General features: G+C 46.7%; 1 protein-coding gene across 3 annotated transcripts in view; it reads right to left on the reverse strand.

Moving 5' to 3' along the window:
• The window catches only part of HIP1 (huntingtin interacting protein 1), a 154,438-nt gene that overhangs the window by 41,833 nt on the left and 90,882 nt on the right, over positions 1-21,723 (reverse strand). For all 3 annotated transcript variants that reach the window (XR_008992192.1, XR_008992193.1, XM_036887297.2), the window contains 3 exons: positions 9,006-9,069; positions 5,687-5,829; positions 5,409-5,465 (listed from right to left, as the gene is read on the reverse strand). Coding sequence is in view for 1 of the 3 variants with exons in the window: in XM_036887297.2 (XP_036743192.2) it covers positions 5,409-5,465; positions 5,687-5,829; positions 9,006-9,069 (264 nt within the window). In the remaining 2 variants the exon portion in view is untranslated. The remainder of the gene's footprint in view (positions 1-5,408; positions 5,466-5,686; positions 5,830-9,005; positions 9,070-21,723) is intronic.

Consider the following 21,723-nt stretch of genomic DNA (forward strand, 5'->3'; position numbering starts at 1 on the left):
TGGAATATGGTTATAGCTGATGAACCTACTTTGACACATCATTATTACCCCCAAGTAATCTGAATATTTGGGTTCACTCTTGGTGTTGTACAGTCTATGCGTTTTTGACAAATGTATAATGACACATATCTACCATGACAGTACCATGCAGAGTAGTTTCACTGCCCTAAAATCCTCTGTGCTTCACCTTTATCTTAAACTATAAAATGGAATCTTTATTCTTTTACTTAACATACTAGTTTTTTTCTATCTTCTTAAATTTCTTCTGTATCATTATTTTTAATGACTGTCCAGTACATTGTGTAGCTACTGTAATTCATCAAACTGACTTCCTTACTGTTGTGTTAGCTGTAGGCAAGTGTTTGTATTATAAACTATTTCTCAATGGACATTCTTATAGTATAATCTTGTATACAATAAGAACTTCCTTTGGGTAAATTCTGGACAGAGCTTCTTATTTAAGAATTTTACATCTCTCACCCTAGGCTATTTCCTTCCTTCTGTCTCTCTGAGAACAGGAGAGGAAACACTTCCTCCAAATGGACTAAACCAGACTAAAAGCATGTATAGAATTCTACGTGGGATGGGGTCTGAAATGGGACCAATCCTAGATGGTGAAGAAGCCTTCTCCTGGGGTCCACCCATGCAGCCGTCATATCCCAGGTGCCTGGGAGGAAGCCAGGATTCAGCAGTGATGCTCGCAACATCCAGTTATGTGCAACCGAGGAGGGAAATGGGACACAAACAACTCTTATGCTGAAGAGCCACGGTTCCCACCTGCATTCTGATTTTGATGTTTTCTTTTAAGTACCCCTATATCCTCTAGAGGAAAGGAACCCCATTGGAAAATGTCTCCAAAAGCACCAGAGGGAATTAGGTAATCAGAGGAGATGAAAAATAGCAATGCTAGAGATGACAATATTTCACAATGTATTAATTTTCTATGAAAAATCCTATTTTATTTATTTTTACATTACACTTGTACATTATATTAAAATTAGAAAGTAGTTAAAAGTAGAAAAAGCAAAAATATGATCATCAAAGACAACTATAATTCATGTGAAAATGCACAAGGATCAAAAAGCACAAGATGAATGGATCAGACCTAAATGTGAAACACAAAGCTATAAAACTCCTAGAAGACAACATAGGAGAAAACCTAGGTAACCTTAGGAATGGAGATGACTTTTTAGATAAAACACCAGAGGCGCGATCCGTGAAAGAAATAATCAATAAGCTGGACTTCACTGAAAAACTTATGCTCTGCAAAAGTCAGTGTCAAGAGAATGAGAAGATAAGCTGCAGGTGGGAGAAAATATCTGTGGACACTTCTGATAAAGGACTGTTTTCCAAAACATACAAAGTACTCTTAAAACTCAACAGTAAGAAAACAACCTGATTAAAAAACAAGCCAAAGACCTTAACAGACACCTCATCAAAGAAGATATACAAAGAAGAGGGCAAATAAGCATATGAAAAGATGTGCTGCACCATACGTCACCAGGGGAAGGCAAATTAAAACAATGAGATATCACTAAACACCTATTAAAATGAACAAAATCCAGAACACTGACAGCAACAAACACTGGTGAGGATGTGGAGCAACAGGAACTCTCATTCACTGTTAGAGGGAATTAAAAATGGTACAGCCACATTGGAAGACAGTTTGCTAGTTTCCTACAAAACTAAGTATACGTATACCATACAACTCAGCAAGGGCACCCCCTTTTTATACAAGGGAGTTAAAAACTTAGGTTCAAACAAAAACCTGCACACAGATGTTTAAAGCTGCTTTATTCGTAATTGCCAAAACTTGAAGTAACCAAGATGTCCTTCAGTAGGTGGATGGATAAATGAACTGTGGTCCATCCAAATAATGGAATGTTATTCAGCCTAAAAAGAAATGAGCTATCAAGCCGTGAAGAGGAGTCTTAAATGCATATTAACAAGTGAAAGAAGTGAATGTGAAAAGGCTATATTCTGTTTGATTCCAACTATATGACACTCTGGAAAAGGGAAAACTGTGGAGACAATAAAAAGGTCAATGGTTGCCAGAGGTTGTACAGGTACGGGGTTGAATACTCAGAGCACAGAAAATTTTTCAGTCAATGAAAATATTCTGTATGACACCATGATAGATATGAATCACTGTAACGTTTGTCCAAACCCAAAGAATACACAACCCTATGAGTGAACTGTAATATAAACTATGGACTTTGGGTGATTATGATATTAATCAATGTAGGTTCAACTGTTAACAAATGTACCGCTCTGGTGGTGGCGGTCGGGGGTGGTGTTGATAACAGGGGAAACTGTGCATGTGTGGAGGCCAGGAGTACATGGGAAACCTCTGTACTTTCTACTCAACTATGAAACTAAAATGGCTCTAAAAAAATAAGGTCTTCATTTTTTAAAAAAAGTAAAAAGGTTTCTAACTTCCAAAAACTTAGTCAAACAGGAGAGTTAGAACTACCTAGGAAGAAAGACCTAAAGGAATTCCATTTTGGATAACAAGTCAGACTAGGTACCTGGGTTGACCTTCCTACTAAAAACCACACAAATATTGGTTAAAATATTAATAACTTATTTTAGAATATTTTAATGAACTAACAAGAGAATAAGAAATCCTCAGGCCAGGAACCGAGTAACTACAGATAACTAGGAAAGTAGACGGAATTTTGGGGTGATGGACTTGAGATGGGGAGGGGCTCTGCCAGACTGGGCAAACCTGAGCTTTGGTTTCCTGGGCTTCTGAAGGGCCAGGTAGTGAATAAGAGGCAGGGCTGTTGCAGTGGAAGAACCAAAAGACTTCCTCCTTGGTGCAGGGGACTGGAGGATAAATTGGAAATAACACATACACCTGAGCTCCTGCATATGTCCTCCCTGAGGATAGTTGAGAAAAACCTACCATTTCAGACCATTACTGTGATCCGAGGGAGGGAAAACTACTGCTGGGAATTGGACCCATGAGCCAGTCCTCAAGGGAATCTTCCCGTAATTCAGAAAACCTTAAGCTGAGAATTTAATTGAGAGTGATCTCAATGGAAACGAATGCCAATTCTCTCAGGAGGAACCTGTCTTCATTACAGACTTCAAAGAATTTCCACAAATAAAATTCCAAGGCAAGGGAGCAGCTCACAGTAAAAAAATAACTAAGCACAAAAAGAAATTACACAGCATGAGCAAAACTAATCAAAACAACAGATGGCATAAACAGATCTTTAAGGACTTTAGATAATAGGACTATAAAAAGTGGTGTATGAAATCACTGTTTAATATATTTAAATAAGTAGAGACTACTTCAAAATATATGCAGGGCATAGTAAATTATAAATAATATCAGGGGGATTTAAAAAAAAAGATCTTCAAGTAATGAAAACTAGACTAAAACTGAAAACCATATGAAGAGGTTTAAAAACAGATTAGACCCACCTAAAGGGGGAACAAATGAAACGAAAGCTAGGCCTGCTGAAATTATCCAGAATGCAGTATGGAGACAAACGGGTAGGAAAGAAATGGAACAGCAGTTTAAAGACATGGGGGACGGAGTGAGAAAGTTACATAATCAAGTCTCAGAGGAAAAGACTGAATGGAGCAAAGGCAACAGTTGAAGAGAGAATTTTTCACAACTGACTATTAACCCACAAATTTAAATCCAAAGAATCCCAAATAAATTCACACCTAGACACACAGTGAGATTTTTTAAATGGCCAGAGGAAGAAATAGATTAGCTTCAAAGGAACAATGGCGAGTGTAACAGCTGACTTCAAGAAAATGATGGAAGCCAGAAGTCAGTGGGAGGGTATCTTGAATAATATTTTTCATGGGCTGACAGAGTAACTGCCGCCCCAGAATTCTAAACCCAGAGAAAGTATTTTTCACAAAGGAGGGTAAAATAAAGACATTCTCAAGCAGGTAACAATGGCTGCTTGCCACCAGCAGACTCTCACTAACAGAAGTTGTAAAGGAAATAACTCAGGTAGAAAGAACATGGCTCACTGATGGAAGATCTAAATATAAGAAGAAATGAATAGCACAGAATAGAAAAATTAAAATATCTTACAGGGTCTAAAAAGAAAAACACAAAATTAAAATACATGTCAACAATAACATACAAGCTGAGAGGGAGTGAATGGAGGTGAACTATTCAAAGTTCTTTGTGTTATACAGGAACAGATAAAGATATGAATTTGATAAGCATGCATTTTGTCATTATTAGGTAACACACCAAAAAATATAAAAACAAAACCAGACTTTTAAAAAAATCTTCCAACTAGTAATGAGGGAATAATGGAATATGAAAAAAATACCCAATCAATGCAAAAGAATAAATGAGAGAGATAAGAACAGAAGGAAAAAATAGCAAAACATAAGATGGGGAGTACAAATGTAAACATCATGCATTATAATAAACGTAAATGGAGTAAATGTACAGTTAAAAGATAAAGACTGCCATCTTGAAAAACAAAAACAAAATCCAACTAAATGCTATTTATATGTGATTTTTCTAAGACATAAGAATATAGAAAATTCAAAAGTAAAAGGATAGAAAAGGACACACTGTTTTCTAACAAAAAGGATAAAGAAACAAGTTTGCCATATCTAGGCATATATTAGAAAGCTCTGTAAGCATGCCTTGGGAGGTCTGGGGACCACTCTCAGCTTTGCTCTAGTTAACAAGCCTTGTGATTTAAGAAAAGCTGCTTCCCTCTCTGGGCCTCTATTTCTCAACTGTAATGGGCAGGTTGGGTTACATTAATTGCTGACATTTTGTGAATGCAGACAGATACAGGTAAGAATTTGAAGGAAACAGCTAAAGTAGTAGTCCTCACCCAATGGGGACAAAGGATTCAGAATCAACCAGGGAGATCCTTCAAAATGCAGATTACCCACTGTCTATACACATACCCTTGGATATCAGAATCTAGAGGGATTTTGGTGCATATAAAATAAAAACATTCTTTTCAATTGACTCTGATAATGCCACCTATCTCCTCCCTCATCCTAAAGCATTGAAAATCCCTAGACAGGAAAGAAAAGGCAGGGGCATTAAGAATCAGGATTGCTAGTTCTTAATGTACTATGACCCCAAAGGGGTCAGTGGAAACAAAGACACAGAAATTGTGACAATGTGACATAGAACCCAAAAGCCTGGAGAGTGCTGTGACATGAGGCTCCATTACAGGGAGACACTTCCAGGCCCTAGAACTCCCCTACAGCTTCCAGGGCCCCAAGTAAGACCATGGGTATCATGGTACTACTGGGGGTGGGGAGGATCCTTTACCCTCTGTGATGCTTGAGAGAGAAATCCTAAACAAATTCAAAGAGATAAATTCATTCCACTCCAGAAGTCCTTGTTTTGTGGGTTCCGCAGAGGCGCGGGGGCCCCTGGGTGCCTCTCCACTCACCCACATCCTGCTCATGTCACTCAGTTCATTCTTGAATCGCAGAGAGTCCTTCAGCACCTGGAGAGGAAAGAGATCGGCTTACAGCAAGGAGATGAGAGGACAGTGAAAATGGGTCTGGATCGGGCACAGAGGCTGAGTGGAGACAAACCAGCTGTAATTAGGGAACCAGAAGGCCAGAAGGGGGCAGCTGCCACCCCCCCCCCCCTTGTGACCCAGGCAATCACTCTCCCCATGGGTCCCTGGCTCCCTGGCCATCCCCTGCAGCCCCAGGAACTCACGTTTGGATGTCCATCTCGGAGGAGTTTGTGGAACACGTGGCAGAACTTCCAGCAGAGCACAGCATTGCTAGAGAGGGGCAGTCGGTTGACAACGGACCAGAAGGTCTGTGCCCCTTTCTCATGGTGGGTGCCCAGAATGCATGGTGAGGGGTGGTCATGGAAAACAAAGACATGGCCCTGCCTGAGGCAGCTAGTCCCTGGGACGAGAAGGCCACTGCCGACTGTCATGCAGGTGTTCTGAGTGCAGGGGCCCTGCTCATAGCTAAGACATCACAGATCTGTACACTTATCCTAGCAATGTGGAGGCAGATGTCAATAAAGGGTGTTGTTCTAATAAAATCCATTTTATTAGACAATCTCCCCAGAGATGGCAGTGTCTTTTGGGAGGGTTGCCTTTTTCTAATTTGCACAAGTGCACTCTGGGCCAGCAGGGGTCCTGGTTTGCCTTTAGCAGGAGGATGCTCTGGCTGGAATTAGGGCTTTGCTGAGGGAGAGAGGTTCTGCCCTTCCTCTGGGTATGCCGGGTTTGTGCTGGGCCTCTGGGGGAGTAATTATAGCTGCCATTGTAATAGAACATTATACTGTCTCAACGTTCTTTCTTCTGCATTATTGAAAAGCAAAAGCATGCTTCAGCCCTTCATCAAGGGTCCTGGTCCCTGTTGGGGACCCCACATGGTGGCCGGCTGACAACCCTGGCTCCTCTCTGGGCAGCACCTGACCTCTCTCCACTGAGGCACTTTGCTCTTACACTGAAAGCTGCAGTCTGTGTTTAAAACATCTTTTCCAAACTTAAAATAAGTCATATACCCCACCCCTTCTATAAACCTTCCTGGCTTCAGTTTAGGGAGGCTTTCTTCTTCCAACACCTTAAATTCCCTGTAAGTAGAATGCTGGGGCCACTTCCTCCCAAGATCTAATTCCAAACACACCCACCAGCTGCAGGCCACCTGCCATGGTTTATGTGTAATAAATGTCTACCTGGCCTCCCTTGTAACTTAGCCTTCCAGACCTGTCATTAGTGAGCCCTTTTTGGGGTGAGCAGAGGATTTCTTTAGCAATTGTTTGCTTAAGTAGGCCTCACATATCCAGTAACTGGGCACCACTAAGTCCAAGTATAACTCTTTCCCAGAACTTGAGGCTTCTTTATAAGGCTCAGGTAAGCCTGGTGCCATTCAGGACAGGAAGACTTGCCACAGGCTCAGAAACTACAGGACCCAACCTGAACACATGTTGTTTTACTTCTGAGCCAGAAAGTTTCATCAAGTTCCTTCCCTAGACTGAGTTTTGAATTTTGAGAAGGGCAGGCTTGAAAACAGACTTTTGCGTCTGGAAGCTAAAATCTGTTTTTGGTCTTAGAATGACTTCTGAAATAACTTATGGTTTCAGCTAGAGCAGAGCCCTCTTGGACCAGAAGGAAGCCAAGAGGAGAGATGGGCACTACCTACCCGCCTCCGTGCCCATGCCTCCTGGCTGACCGTGGTTGCTTTTTACCTGAGAGTGGTCTACTGAAGCATGAGCCAGAGCTGTCTGGGCATCCTGACTTTGAAACAGAGGCAAGGAAGACCTTTCTTTTTTTTTTTTTATAAGCATTTTAATGCACTCATTAGGTGTCAGACATTGTAAAAAGCACTCAAGGATAGAAAGAAAAATCACACTGTCCCCAGGCTTCCAAATGCTTATTCAGTTGATAATGAGTAGCTGATGCTCTCGAAAAGAATCAATTAAGAATAAATGTTTGGTGATATTTTAAAGTAGGCTTTAAAATTCTACTATATGCAGTTCTTTTTTTTCAACATTTGTCTACCATTTAGAAATTGTGAAGCAGAGAGACTTACACAATGTTGGACCTTTGAGATCTTTTTTGGCCAACTCTTTCATTTGACAGACAAGGGAACTAAGGCTCACAGAGGCCCCCACTGGGCCCACTCAAGGTCCCAGGGTAAGCCAGAGAGCTCCAAGGGTGGCCCCTGGAAGGGTGTGATGTGGCCCCTGCGGCTACAGCCCTGGTCCTCTCTGGGCCAATCCCCCAGCCAGAGGAGCACAGTGGCCCTTGACAACTATCTCTCTCCTACTTTGTATCTCACAGCAGAGCAATCAGTATTAGCAGGGAGGGCTCAGGACTGGGTAACTCCCTCTGAGAAAATAGCTGGGCCACTTATAAGGAATGCTTGACTCAGAGAAGCAGGGGGATTGTGCCTTTCTGGAAAGAAAAGGGCAAGATCTAGGTAGGCTCACTGTCCAGCTGGGTTTCTGGGATACCTGGGAGGGGTTCTATAGCTCCCACACTGCAGCAAAGCCCTAATTCCAACCAGAGCATCTTCCTGTAGACACGGGCTGTCTTCCCTCCCATGAAGAACAGTCTGCGTTCTTAGTGATGTTTCCCGAGGCCTGATGTGTTAGGGCATAACGCCAGCAATGCCAAGCTTCTCTGGTCACCTAGCCCGCAGGGTCTCCTCCAGGGTGGAGGTGGAATGGCTTCAAGACCTGACTGGCTATGGAGCACACATAAGAAGGGGCGGGCCATGCCAGGGAGAAGCCCAGCCTCCACTTGCCCTGAACTGCACCCTGCACTGGCCCTGCGCACACAGAGATACAGGCCCGCCCAACCGGCAGCCTCTCCTTCGGCCCTGCAGCTCCTGGACTCCATACCGCAAGAGGAGATCCCAGGGGATCCATCAGCAGAAGTGCTGCCTGTACGTCTCTCCAAAGCCAGAGACCCATGATGGGGTTGCCCAGTGCCTCTGCTAACTCAGCGTGGGGGTGGGGAGCGGAACCAAGTCATCTGTTCCCTGATCCACCCTGGTGTTGTCTTCTCCCCTTTGGCTTAGGGGCAACTGGCTCATACAGGTAGACCTTATGTCCATGGTTGAGTCCCTTGTCAGCATTAAGGTCAACCACTTCATCTTTGTTTTGCTTTTGTGCTCAGAGAAGGGGAGATGATCAAGTCTCCAAGGAGTGTGGCCCTGTGGGTAAAGTGTAGGGCCTGGAGCACTGTGATGACACAGGTGAAAATCCCTCCTCTGCCCTAAGGAAGCATCTCCAAGCAAAGTAACCTCAGATGACTGTGCAGTTCTGAAAAGCTGAAGTGCCAGAAGGGTGGTTGGGACCGGGTGGCCACTTTGGTCCTTCCACCCTGATCAGCTGTGGTCTCAGAGGGAGGCCAGCTGCTGTCACCGACACTGCTCAGACCCTGCAGGGCCTGGCTAGTGTGGGAGTCCCCTTCCTGCAGCTGAGCAGGGATGCCTCACCCGGACCTCCGTCCCCACGAATTGACACCCCCAACCAGGGTCGGTCTTCCAAGCAACATCTAAAAGGATATTTCTGGCGTGTTTTTCCTTTACAGCCACTTCCTGCGTATTAATGGCCTTATTGATGCTGACAGTCTGAAAAACAAGAGCGGGGGAGAGGAAAGGAGGATGAGATGAATAAGCTTCTGAGAGTGGCTGAGACCCTCCCAGACGCCCCGCCCCTTGCTCTCCCCTCCACTTCTCACTCTCTGGACCCGCAGAACCCCTGTGCCACTGTCCCTGTACAGGGCCCCTGGTGGGGGGCAGAAGTGGGCAGCGCTCCCAGGCCAGCTGCCCAGGCTGTCCTAAGGCAGTGGGCTTTGCCGCCTGGCATTAGCTGTGGCCAGCTGCTGTGCTCGCCTGCCACTCATTCAATTGGCACAACAGCATGGCAGTTAAAGCCCACACAAAGGGATACTTTTCAGTCCCCAGGGAAACGTTATTTCTCCGGGAGCAGGAGGAAGAGGCACTGAGATTGGGGAGGGGCTGTGACCCTAAGACCATCTAGCCACTCCACTCTCTCTCCAGTAGACCCTTCCGCGAAGCCTTCCCTAGGGGCCCGGGCTGGCAGTGGTCACTTCAGTCTCTTGTTTTCCCATTCGTGGGCATTTTCCAACTTCTAACTAAATTCTCTTTTATGTGTTTACATAGATCAAGAGGCAATAAATATATTCACTTCTTCCCAGTTGCTTCAGAAAATCTTAATTCTCTTTTTAACTTAGCAAAGCATGTGTACATATGAATACAACTTGCACAAACACATCAAGGGATCACATCAGGTAGGTTGCTTAAGCACAAAAGGCTTTTCCTTCTGGTTTGCTTTCCTTCTCATCCGTTAAGATGTCATTCTATCCCAACCCATGTTAACAACCCGCTATGCATCCCACCCCCGCAAACACAACCTGCACGTTAATTCTACCACTGTTCCACAGAAGTGGGATTGTCATGTTCACAATTTCCTACATCTTGCCTTTCGCACTTGAAAATATCTGAAAAATTCAGAGTATAATTTACCAGCGGACCGGTAGAACTCTAGTTTCAACATGTGATTTACCCAAGCACTCTGGTGTTGGTAGGCAATCAGTTTTTATACCACTGTAAACTATTTTAGTAAACATTCTTATACTTCAATCCTTATTAAGTTATGTTTTTATTTCCAAGGGATAATTCCTAGGACTGGGATTGGTGGATCAAAGCAGTTTTTAAAAACTTTTTATTATGGAAAAGTCCAAATACAGACAAATATGGAGACTAGGCTAATAAGCCTCACATAGTCCCTTTTGCCAACCATTATTAACTTGTAGTGAAACATGCTTCCTTATGGACAAGGGGTCACAAACATTTTCTGCAAAGGGCCAGTTTGTAAAGATCTTAGGTTTTGTAGGCTATATGGTCTCCATTGCAACTGTTCGAGTCTACAGCTGGAGAGCAGAAGTAGCCTCAGAGATGCTAGCCAAACACACAACCGAGTGAGCAGGGCTGCACTCCAATGGAACTGGATGTACAAAACCAGGCTGGTCTGGATTCGGCCTGTGCCTGTACTGTGCTGACCCTTGCTGTGTACCACTGGCCTCTGACCCCCTGGCTCCCTGACTTATCTGAAGTCAATCCCAGATGTAATACCATTTTACCAGTAAATACTTGAATATGAACCTCTAAGGGGAAAAATGGGGACTCTTTAAGAACTAACCATCATACTATTATCACACCTAAAATTTTAAGAATAATTCCTTAAAAATCATCAAATGGTAGGCGTTCACATGTTCCTATTGTGTCAAAACAAAAAAACTTGCAATTTGTTCTAATCAGGATCCAAATGAGGTTGCTGGTTTTAGGGGTAGAGGACACCTCATCAAGACTTCAGTTTGTATTTCCCGGACTCAGTGAGTTTGGAGTACAGTATGTTCTCATGGTGGATGACCTCACGTGGTTAAGTATGTTCATCTTATCTTTTATAGTGTCTATATTTACTTAAGGTTTCTCCTGCCCCTGGATTAATGCTTGTATACTCTTACATATTCTTCTAAATGTTTAATTGCTTGTTTTTTACATTTGAGTCTTTATCTGGACAAAATACATATATACATTCATGTGTATGTATATATATGTCATAAAATAGGTTATTTCTAGGCTTTGCCAAGGTATGTTCTTTTATATCTAGTTTATGTAACTTTTGGGTGTGTTTTTTAAGTCTACTCTACCATTTTTTTCTCTCTACCAGACTCATCTCTTTAAACTTCGTTGTGTCTCTGGCACTGTGTCTCCCCCATAAAGCTATGTTCAAGTTCAAATCTCCCCGTACCTGTGAATATAATCTTATCTGGAAATATGGTCTTTGTAATTAGTTAAAATGAGGTTGTACTGGATAAGGGTGGGCCCTAAATCCAAAAACTAGTTAGTCCTTATAGGACAGCCATGTGAAGACACAGGGACACAGACACACAGGGAGAAGACGGCTGAGTGAAGACAGGCGGAGGTTAGGGCAACACATCTACAAGCCAAGGGGCAGCAAGGATGGCCAGTAGCCACCAGAGCTGGAAGAGGTGAGGAAGGATTCCCCCACAGAGCCTTCACAGGTAGATGGCCCTGCTAACATCTTCATTTTGGACTTCCAGCCTCCAGAACTGTGAGCAAATAAAATTCTGTTGCTTTAAGCCACCTAATTTGAGCTCGTTTGCCAGGGCAGCCCCAGGAGACTAACACAGGGTCCCTTCCCCGTCAGAGGTGAGACCAGTCAAGGAGGAATCTCTTGTAAGAAAGGCTGCAAGAGAGAAGTGAAAAGCTTATTCCCCCAAATCTCCCAGCGAGGCAGTGCCTGTGTCCATTGGGGGCCCAGCTCCTATGGAGTGCCAGCCGCCCCCTCACACGTCCTTGTGTGGACCTGGGTTCTCAGCTTCTGCTCCCAGGCCATTATCTTGCCTCCACTTCCTCAGATGTGTTATTGTGGTTTAAACGGTTTCTCCCCTGGCTCCAAGACAGTGATGGGGTTCTGGCTGCAGTGACACCTCTGGGCAAAGTCCACATTTGCGGAGCCCCTAAAGGTTGCCTGCATCCTGTAAGGAACTGAAAGGGACATAAAGAGCAAAATGACAACAAGAACCAACTCTGGCAAGGGGCTGAACTGGATGTGGTCAGGCTCGGGGGTGCTTTGGAAGAGACAGTAGCCTGGGCCATGAGGAAGGAGAGACCCACATGGCCGGAAATGCTAGAAACCACTCAGGGCCTTGTGGGACGACTCATGATGGGTGGGACTGAGATTTATTTCACGAGCATTTTTTTACACCAACTGACCGATTGCCCAAGCTTTGTAGTCATCATGAGTCTTGCTGCAAAACAAAAAACACACAAAAAAACACCTTCAAATTCCCTTAAGCAACAAAAAAGAATATACTATAAGTTTGTAAATATAGACCCTGTGTGTGTGTGTGTGTGTGTGTGTGTGTGTGTTGGCTGTAAATTGGAAATGTTCTCTGCTCTAAATGTTGAAAGAAGGGAGGAACCTCTTGAAACTGTGCTGCTGCTCAGTGAAGACCTCTCTGGAGGGGTGACCCATTCAGGTGCCTTCCTCTGCCACGTATCTACTTCTCTCATTTATGCCTCAAACACACTTGGGGGCATTTAGGATTATTGCACAGGAAGGCTAAGTGACTTGTCCGAGGTCATACTAATAGGATCCAACCCTGGTCAACCAGGTCTTCACACCCAGCCCGTGAAACACCGTAAGAGCTCTGGACAGTAGAGGGGCTCACAGGGGCTGGGTTATGGAGGGCATGCAGAGGATGTCAGGGGGAAAGGCACCAGAGAGAAAGGGCTGGAGCATCAAGCTGGTGTGGTGGGAGGGCAGTACGTATAAAGAGAGGAATGGAGATGAAGCCAGCAAGGGAGGTGGTGCTGGGTGTGGAAGGCCAGTGGGCTTCTCAGGGGCAGCAAGGGACAACAGCTGGAGGGAACCCGTCCAGCAGCAGTGTACCAGCCAGAGGAGAGGTGGATGGATCCTGGAGTTGAAGGACAAAGCTATTATATAGCAGAGAAGTGAAGGAATAAAGCCCTCAACCAAAATGATGGAAGTGAAAATTGCAAAAACCCAGTATAAGGTGGGCTGTAAAGTTAGTTTCAATAGGATTGGCCAGTAGGAGCTCCCAGTCAGAGAGGACACTGCAGAGGGAACATCAAAGATGCTGCAGAGGTTCTGAACCCGGACAGGGGGTTTCACCCTGAGGGGACTCTGTAAGCAAAGGATGGGGCCAGGAGGGTTTGGGGTGAGAAAGAGTCATTTTTAAAAGAATAAGCACGTGAACTAGCAGTAGCAGTGGCTGTGATCATTAATACAATGGCAGCTAATGAGTGCTTACTACCAGGCTCTGTGCCTACTAAACAGCATTTGGGATTATCTCATTAAAGTCTTATAACTACATCCTACAAGTAGGGGCCTATTAGTATTAATCATCTCCATTTTACAGAGGAGGAAACCAAGGCTTAGACAGGTGAAGTACTTTGCTCAAAGCCACTCCACTAGCAAGTGCAGCACTGGGACTCAGACTCAGCAGAGAGGCTCTGCAGCTGAGGCTCTGCATCACAACCCCAGCACTAGACACAACCCCCCAACAACACAGAGACAGAATCAGGATCCAAATGCCTTTTCACAGACTGGAAAAATGGGTTAAACCTCACAATATGCAATCTAGTAGGTATAAAGGAAATATCCTATATTTAGAGATAAGTCCCTGGCACAGGGGAGATATGACTCCAAGCAGCACTTGTGAACATGATTTAGGTGTTTTATTTAGCTGTTAAATTACATAAGCAACACTCTGATATGCTTGATGAGACTTGCAAGTCTCAGCTCTGGATGTATTAAAAGGAGTACAGTGTTCAGAATAAAGGAGGGGATGGTTCCAAGTCTCTATGCAAATCAATTTCACATGTAAAAACACTATTCAGTTTTAGGCTTTATATATTATGAGGGAAACTGACAACTAGACCACTGCTAAAAGAGCATGACCTGGATTGGGATGGACCTGGGACCTGAAGAAAACCTAGAGGAACATCAATGTTGTGAAGGGTGGTCATGTGGAAGGCGGAGTAACAATAGGGATCAAAATTAGAGCAACAGGTAGAAGAACAGACAGGCTCTTTATGGACAAACTTAAAGCTATCTTGTGAAGGAGAGAATTCCCGTTATTACAACTGTACAGCCAGAGGCATGATAACCTCTTAGGGTTATTGTAAAAAAGGCTGGGTTAGATAATCTTTAGGTTCCTTTACCTCTTCAGACTCTATGATGGAGGGCTTTGGATATCAAGGATTCACAGAAGGCTACAGAGCAGGGGAGGGACCTGATAGCAACGCCCCTCCGACCCTCCTGAGTTTGAGGAGTTACCTTTTCAGTGCCCTGAGGAGGAAGGTATGGAACAACTTCTGTGTGGACATTTCAGAGTCAGAGGCCCAAGTATGTAGTCCAGTACACTGGACAGGGCCTAGCCTAGCACTGGGCTATAGAACGAAGTTTCTTTCCAAACCAGCAGCTACAACATGCCCACAAGCCCCACCTGCCCTTGGAGGACAGCCCCGGACCCTGCTCTGCAGGCTCCTGGGAGTTTCTACTCCCTTCAGCTCACTTGCCCGGAGTTCTCCAACCAGCGCCTCCCCACACAAAAGTGCCAAGGGGGTGTCCAGCCTATGGCTGCAGGCCTGCTGCCCTGTTTCTGTGCCAAGGCTTTCTGTGCTCAGAGGCAGGCTGCGCTTAGGCCTTCTGGGCTCATAAAGGCCGTGGGTCCTCGAGGGCCCTCAGGTCAGACACCAGAATGTTTCCAGGGCAGAAGTTCCCCACGATGTCAAGTTTCCTGTACTTAGTTAATGTAGTACTTTGTGCCTGCAGTGCCATCCCCCGTCCCAAGCTCTTCTACTTTTTCTACATTCCAAATTCCACCCTAACTTCCCAGCACAGACCAAACTCTACCTTCCTTTAGAACTTGCCAGGCCACTCTGGCCAATAATTTCTTCTTTCCTTCTTTTTGAATTTCTATTTCTTGTCATGCTTGACACTTAGTATACTGTCTTACCTCCCCACTGGGATCTAAATTGGGAGGGCAGGGACCCTGTCTTTTTACCTTGGGGGCCCATAGTTGCTAAGGCAGGGCGTAGTCTCTTAAGAAATCATTACATCTGATTTATTAGGGACTGATTGCTTCCCAGTGCTCCCCCCTCTAAAGAGCACTGGGTACATTATTCATGGTCTTTTGAGAGAAACTGCTCCCTTCCCCACCTCCCTAGACTCTCTGAAGGAAATCTCTGGGTTCCAAAGTGGGCAATGCCTGGCGGGACCCTCCCAGGGCAGAGGGTGGGAAGTTTGGCTCTCAATTTCTCACCTCCGGTCTAGATTAGAGAAGATCCTCTGAGAACAGGCTGTTCTCCAGATTTCCCTGCAAGTGTACAGGACTGAAGATCACGCAGTGTCCCCCCTGAAAGAGCAGCATTGTACACCACTTCCTGACCCAGCTGGCCCTTGTGTCCCAGGCTGGTTCTGGAGAGCCAATTATCAGCAGGCATTGCAGGAAGGGCAGCTTTCTCCCAGCCCCTCTTCCTCCTCCCCCGTCCCCATCCCCCACTCCCTCAGGACAGCCTCAGCCAGGCTGCAGCTAACGGAAAACCTTTGGGCCTTGCTTCTGCGGGGAGCAGGGCCAGGGCTCAGCCTGCAGATGCCAGCCAGGCACATACACATCTTTGGGCAGAGGCCCAGCACATGGGCTGCCAAGGCTGGGATGGCTCGTAAAGGTTCCATAGCAGGGGCAGGCAGAGGATGTGGAAGGTCCTCAAGAAAGGGACAAGCAGAGCCACTGCCCAGGCCAAGGGAAGGAAACCTGAGACTAGGCAGGGAGGAGTGGAAAGGAGAAGTAGGAGAGGAGGAGATGGGACACAGAGAAAAGAAAGGGAAGCAGGCATTTGCTCACAAAGGCACGGGTGGCCACCACTAGTGGCCTCAGTGATGACTGCCCACCTCGGGGACTGGGAGCTGAGAACCAGCAGCATGTCACCTGGGCAGCTTTGGAAGCTGGACGTAAATGGACGCAAGGGTGGTCCCGTTAGCACCTGTGGTACGCTCTCAGCCTTCTCCCACCCAGCCTGTGTGTCTGCAATGGTTTCCAGAATCCATGAGCCAAGCTCAGCCAGCACAGGGCTGACACTCTTCTTCCCAAGTGCCTGATCCAGAGACATGGGGCAGGAAGGGCCCCTCTGGGCCACCAGCTCCACCCAGTTAAGAACAAGGCTGGCGATGGGGAGGGTGGACTATGATACCCAGGAGGTTAGACAGAATGCAAAGGCTGCTGTGACATGTCGTGGTACAAGGGGCACACCTTAAGTTCATAGCCGGGACCTTGGGTCTGAGAGCGGATGATGGACAGGGCACAACCACATCAAAGTCACAGGAGCCTCGGGGACAAGTAACAAGTGAGGTGCGGAGGATGGAGTGTGTCCCCTGCCTAGGGATGCCTTCTGCACTAAGTGAGGCTGCTTTGGTCCTGGCTGTGATACTTGGAAGCTGGTGTCCAGCATGACCTTTAAATTCTCCTCTTCATCAGAAATAATAATAATAGGGTGGTGGCTATGGTCAGTGGGTTAGTGACAACACGGCAAAATCTGTCCCCTTTGGGCCACTGTGCTGGAGATTTGCCTTGGATCCTGGAGGGCAGAGGTTCTGCCCTTATTTTTGGAGCCAAGCTGCCCACAGCACCACAGACAGCAGTACGTGGAGCCTGGGTTCCCCCACCCAGACCTCCACTGAGGCCCCCCACTTGGACTCCCTCCCTGACCCCTCTCCCATCACTATGCTGCCCCCAACTCCTGCTCTCCAGCCCATGACAGCTGCTGCCTTAGCTTCTCTGCTGGCTTGTCCCCAGACCTCTTACCTAATTCTCAGTGGTCTCAACCAGGCCCATGGCTCTGAACTCTCAACTTCTGCCAGCATGCCCAGCTACTCACCTACCCCTTTCCCAGTCTCCCGGGAGGTCACCCTTAACTGATGCCTCTGCCTCAACCACCAGTAACGCTGCCCTTCTCCCACCCAACCTGCCTCCGCCCAAGCCCAGCCACTATTACGTCCCTACTCTGGACTACCGGACTAGCCTCCCTCCCAGCTGGACTGGCCCTCCCCCCAGCGGCCAGAGATCTTCATAAACCACGGGGGAGAGCACGCTACCCCAGAGCCCTCTGCGGCATGACATCCCCGCTCCCACACAGCTGACAAGTCCACGCAGCTGGACAGAAGGAGTAGTAACCTCCCCTACTCCTGCCCAGCCACACAGGCTGCCTTTCTGTTCCTCAGACATTTCCAATTCTTTGTCTGATGTTCCTTATGCCTGGAATGGTCTTCCTCCCAGACTTTGCAAGGCTGGACAGCCCTCCTTCAGGCTTTTCAAATACCACCTTGTAGGTAGCCTCTCTCATCTCCCTGCCACTGTGGGCCCTGCAGTAGCTCTTTATCACTCTCATAGCCACGCAGGGAACTTCCTGTACAGGCCCTTATCACAGCCCCAAATGCCCTTGTTTGTCCATTTGTTTGCTGTTGATTTCCCCACTAGCCAGCATTCTCTGAATGGGCAGGGACTGTGTCATCCTGTCCTGCCAGGGTGCCCACACTGTGCCTGGCACTGGATGGGCTGATGGAGGGAGAAGGGCTGCTTTGCTCAGTCCTCTCCAAGCAGACATCCTCATCAGCTGACATCTTACTTGGCCCACTTTCCTGTCTTGAATGTTCCATCTCCAGCTTCCCCAAGGCACATTTCTTTCTCTCCAGTGAAACATTTAAGGGGCTATTTGAGTATAAGCTGCCCTAACTAATGACATCCCGTTATGCTTTCTTACAATCCATTATAACTTAGCTAGACTCTGTATGGCTAAATATTGTGACTCATTTACATGTTTTACAGAAAGTATTTGCTATGAACTGAACTGTGTGCCCCCAAATTCATATGTTGAAGCCCAACCCCCAGTGTTGATGGTATCTGGAGGTAGGGCCTTTGGGAGGTAATCTGGGCTAGATGAGGTTATGAGGGTGAGGCTCTCATGATGGGATTAGTGAAAAGAGACACCAGAGTGTGTGAGCACACTCTCTCCCCCATGTGAGGACACAACGAGAAGGCTGCCATCTATAAGTCACAGAGAGAACCCTCCCTGGGAATCAGCCAGCACCTTGATCTTGGACTTTCAGCCTCTACAACTGTGAGAAATAAATTCCTGTTGTTTAGGCTGCCTAGTCTACAGTATTTTCTTATGGCAGCTCAAGAGACTAAGACAGTCTTCTTGGTATTCTGTTCGTCTTTCTGCTTCATAAGCTGGGGACTAGACATGAGGATCACACCTCTCCCTCTCCTCCCACTCTAAAGCCCCCAACGACCCTGTGGCTTCTGGATAGGTGGTGAGTGACTCCACTGTCTGGGTCGCCCAGATTTCAAAGTGTTTAGCAAAAAGAAAGGTGCCTTTCTGCAGTCTGACAATCTGGAAGGGAAGATGGAGTAAGACAGTTGAGAATTCAAGAATGGAAGTCACTCCTGAGATGGGGGGATGTGCAAGCCCCTGAATGGGGGTTGGCCAGGGTGGTGAAGTATCTGGAATGGCGGAAGAAACAAGAGTGTTCAAAGTAGAAAACACTGGTGGAGGCATCCCAAGTCTCCATCCACAGAGGGACGGATAAACAAGATACGGTCTGTCCACAAAAATGGGATATGAATCAGTCTTAAAAGGAAGGACATTCTGACACCTGCTACAACATGGATGAACCCTGCAGATATTAGGCTAAATGAAATTAGCCAGTTACGAAAGGACTGTATGATTCCACTGACATGAGGTCCCCAGAATAGTCAAATTCAGAAAGACAGAGGTAGGTGGGTGCCAGAGGTAGGGAAGAGTGGGGAATGGGGACAGAGTTTCAGTTTGGGAAGATAACAAAGTTCTGGAGATGGATGGTGGTGATGGTCACACAAGAATGTGAATATACTTCATGCCCAGACCTGTGCCCTTAAACATGGTTAAAATGGTACATTTTATGGAATGCGTATTTCACCACAACAAAAGCATGCACTCACAAAGAAAGAGGAGTGAGGAACTGATAGGTGCTACAATGTGGATGAACTGTAAAACATTATGCTAAGAGAAAGAAGCTGATGCAAATGTCACATGTTGTACGGTGCACTTCCGTGAAATGTCCAGACTAGACAAATCCACAGAGACAGAAAGCAATTTGCTGGTTGCCAGGGTCTGGCAGGAATGGGGGGTGACTGCTTAATGGGCAGGAGTTTCCTTCTGGGGTGATGAAGATGTTCTAGAACTAGACAGCTGTGATGGTTGAACAACATTGTGAAATGTGCTAAACGCTACTGAATTACATGCTTTAAATGGGTTAAGATGCGAATTTTATGTTATGAGTAAAATACTTTTTTTAAAAGGTGGCGAACACTGAGGAATTCTGATTTTGATTGAATACCTACTTTGTGCAGGGCAGGGCCACCACGCAGGCTTTAAGACTGCTCCACACAACTCCAGGGGCCTTTCCCAGACCGTGACGGGCAGTCAGGGTCAGCTGCCCAGGGGCAGGCCGCTGTACTTGGAGCTGACAGGACACTGCTGACAGAGAGTGGAGCTTGTCATCAGAGAGTTCGCTGTTTATAGGGAGATAAAGACCCTCCTCCTTCCTCTTCCTGTTCTTGCCCTCCTTCTTCTCTGACTATGCAATTTCAAAAGTACTTTATGGGCAAAGGAACCGGTGTGGGTGCACAAGTTGCTTATGCCTATGTTTATGAGTGGCCCAGACCAATGAGTAGTATCAGGAAGCTAAGGCCAAAATGAGACAAGGCTTCCAGAAAATGTGCAGGACTCCCAAAAGGGCTGCGTATTAAGTGAAAAGCAAAAAGAACAAGAGGGGATGGGCATGCTGCTTTCAGTCAATGGTGCGATAGTGATGATAAACTCCTATCTTGTCTCTGTCTTTTCTGTCCAGAATGATCTTTGAACTGAACAAGGCATGAAGAACCTCAAGAGAGAAATGCCAAGGTGAGTTAGGAGACTGTCAGGGAGCCCCCCTGGTACTGAGAGAGCTTTAGGCTCCTGCCTCGGATGGGTGACATACAAGGGACTAGGAGAGTGAGCAAAGGTGACATGTCAACTGTCTCGGGGATTGTCGGGCATCACGGGGAGGGGTGTGCTACCCAAAGGCCAGACATGGGTGAGGATAACCATGATTTGCCAGAGGAGGAGCAAGTCGTGGGAGCCTGACCTTGTTTCTCTGTTACACTCCAGGCCAACGATTCAGGAAAACCAAGTAGACCTGGGGTGTGCCTGAATTTCCGTCACCAAGGCAAAAAATTAATGAAGCTCCTAGACGAGGATGAGAAACCAGTGGCTACCAGGGGTTACAAACCACTGTCAGCCAGCCAAGTCTGGCCTGCAGCCTCTGTGTATGGCCTGTGAGCTAAGACTGGTTCTGACATCTTTAAAAGGAAGAGGAAGCAAAAGCATCTGGCCATCTTAAGTCCAAAAACACTTATTCTCTGGCCCTTTGCAGGAAAAGCTTGCCGATCCCTGGGCGAAACAGGGAGGTGCATGCGGGTGATGTCCATGCTGACAGGTGCTGACTACTGGCTACTAGTACCTTAGGGGGAGGGCATGCTGGTGCCCAGGACTGCGTCCTCCTCCCTATGTTTACTGTGAGGGTATAGAAGACAGAGCCATTGATCCAACCGATGTCTGCAGCAATAGCAAATGTGTCTGGGTAGCAGTGGTTGAGCACGACCCTGGGGCTAACCAGTGGGACACTGTACACCTGAGCCCAGAACCCGACTGCATGTGCTCGGACAGGAGACGAGGTCAAAAGGGCTGAGCTTATTCCCAGCAAGTTCCCAGTATGTTTGTTGAGTTAACAGTATGATGTGGCCACTGTAAGAAAATAAAAAATTTAAGACGCTAATTTCACTTTGAGCTACATCAACAGAATTATATGATCTAGAACTGCAACCGCGCTCTCAGGTGCTGCACCACAGAACCCATCAGGGCCACTTTATGGGCAAGTCTCTTGGCCTAGAAAGGTGGCCTTGGGCAGGCCCATCAGCCGTACTCCAGTCATTCCACACTCACTGGCCGGGCTGGGGTGCCTTCTACACTGCCCCTTGCCTTCTGGATAGACAGCTGGTCTGCAGAGCTGAAGCCCTGTGCTGCGTCTTCCTGAGCTGCGAGCATCGCCACCCTCCTCCCTTCCACCACTCTTCAGTGCCCTCGATCTAACTGTGAGGGGGGCTGTCTCTTCTCTTTCAGTAACAGAGAGTGACTTTTCCCCATCTCAAGACACGATGGGGACGTGGTCCTGAGCACAGGAACCACCCATTCTCTGGCTCTGCCTCTTTCAGAACGCTGTTCCTAAGAGTGGCTCCATCTGCTCATCTGATGAATGAGTCAGGAAGCACTTGCCATAGCCAGACAACGCCAAGGCCTGCTGTGCCTCCCTCCCAAACGGCCCGACAGTGGACACCCACCTTGCCCTTTTTACTGTGGGACTGGCCCTCCGCCTTTCTCCAGCACCAAGGACCCCAGACAGAGCAGTGAGAACAACTTTCCTCATGAGGTCTCCCCATTGAGAAATCTAGAGTGAATCCTTACTCCGTGGATTCCAAGCCCTACAACGTGGCATGGCAGGTGCCCCTCGGCACCTCAGCTTCGTTTCTCGCTGCAGACGAGGGTCTCCACACATCTGTGATCCAATAC

This window comes from Manis pentadactyla, chromosome 10, assembly GCF_030020395.1.
Source record: "Manis pentadactyla isolate mManPen7 chromosome 10, mManPen7.hap1, whole genome shotgun sequence".
Classification (NCBI taxonomy): Eukaryota; Metazoa; Chordata; class Mammalia; order Pholidota; family Manidae; genus Manis; species Manis pentadactyla.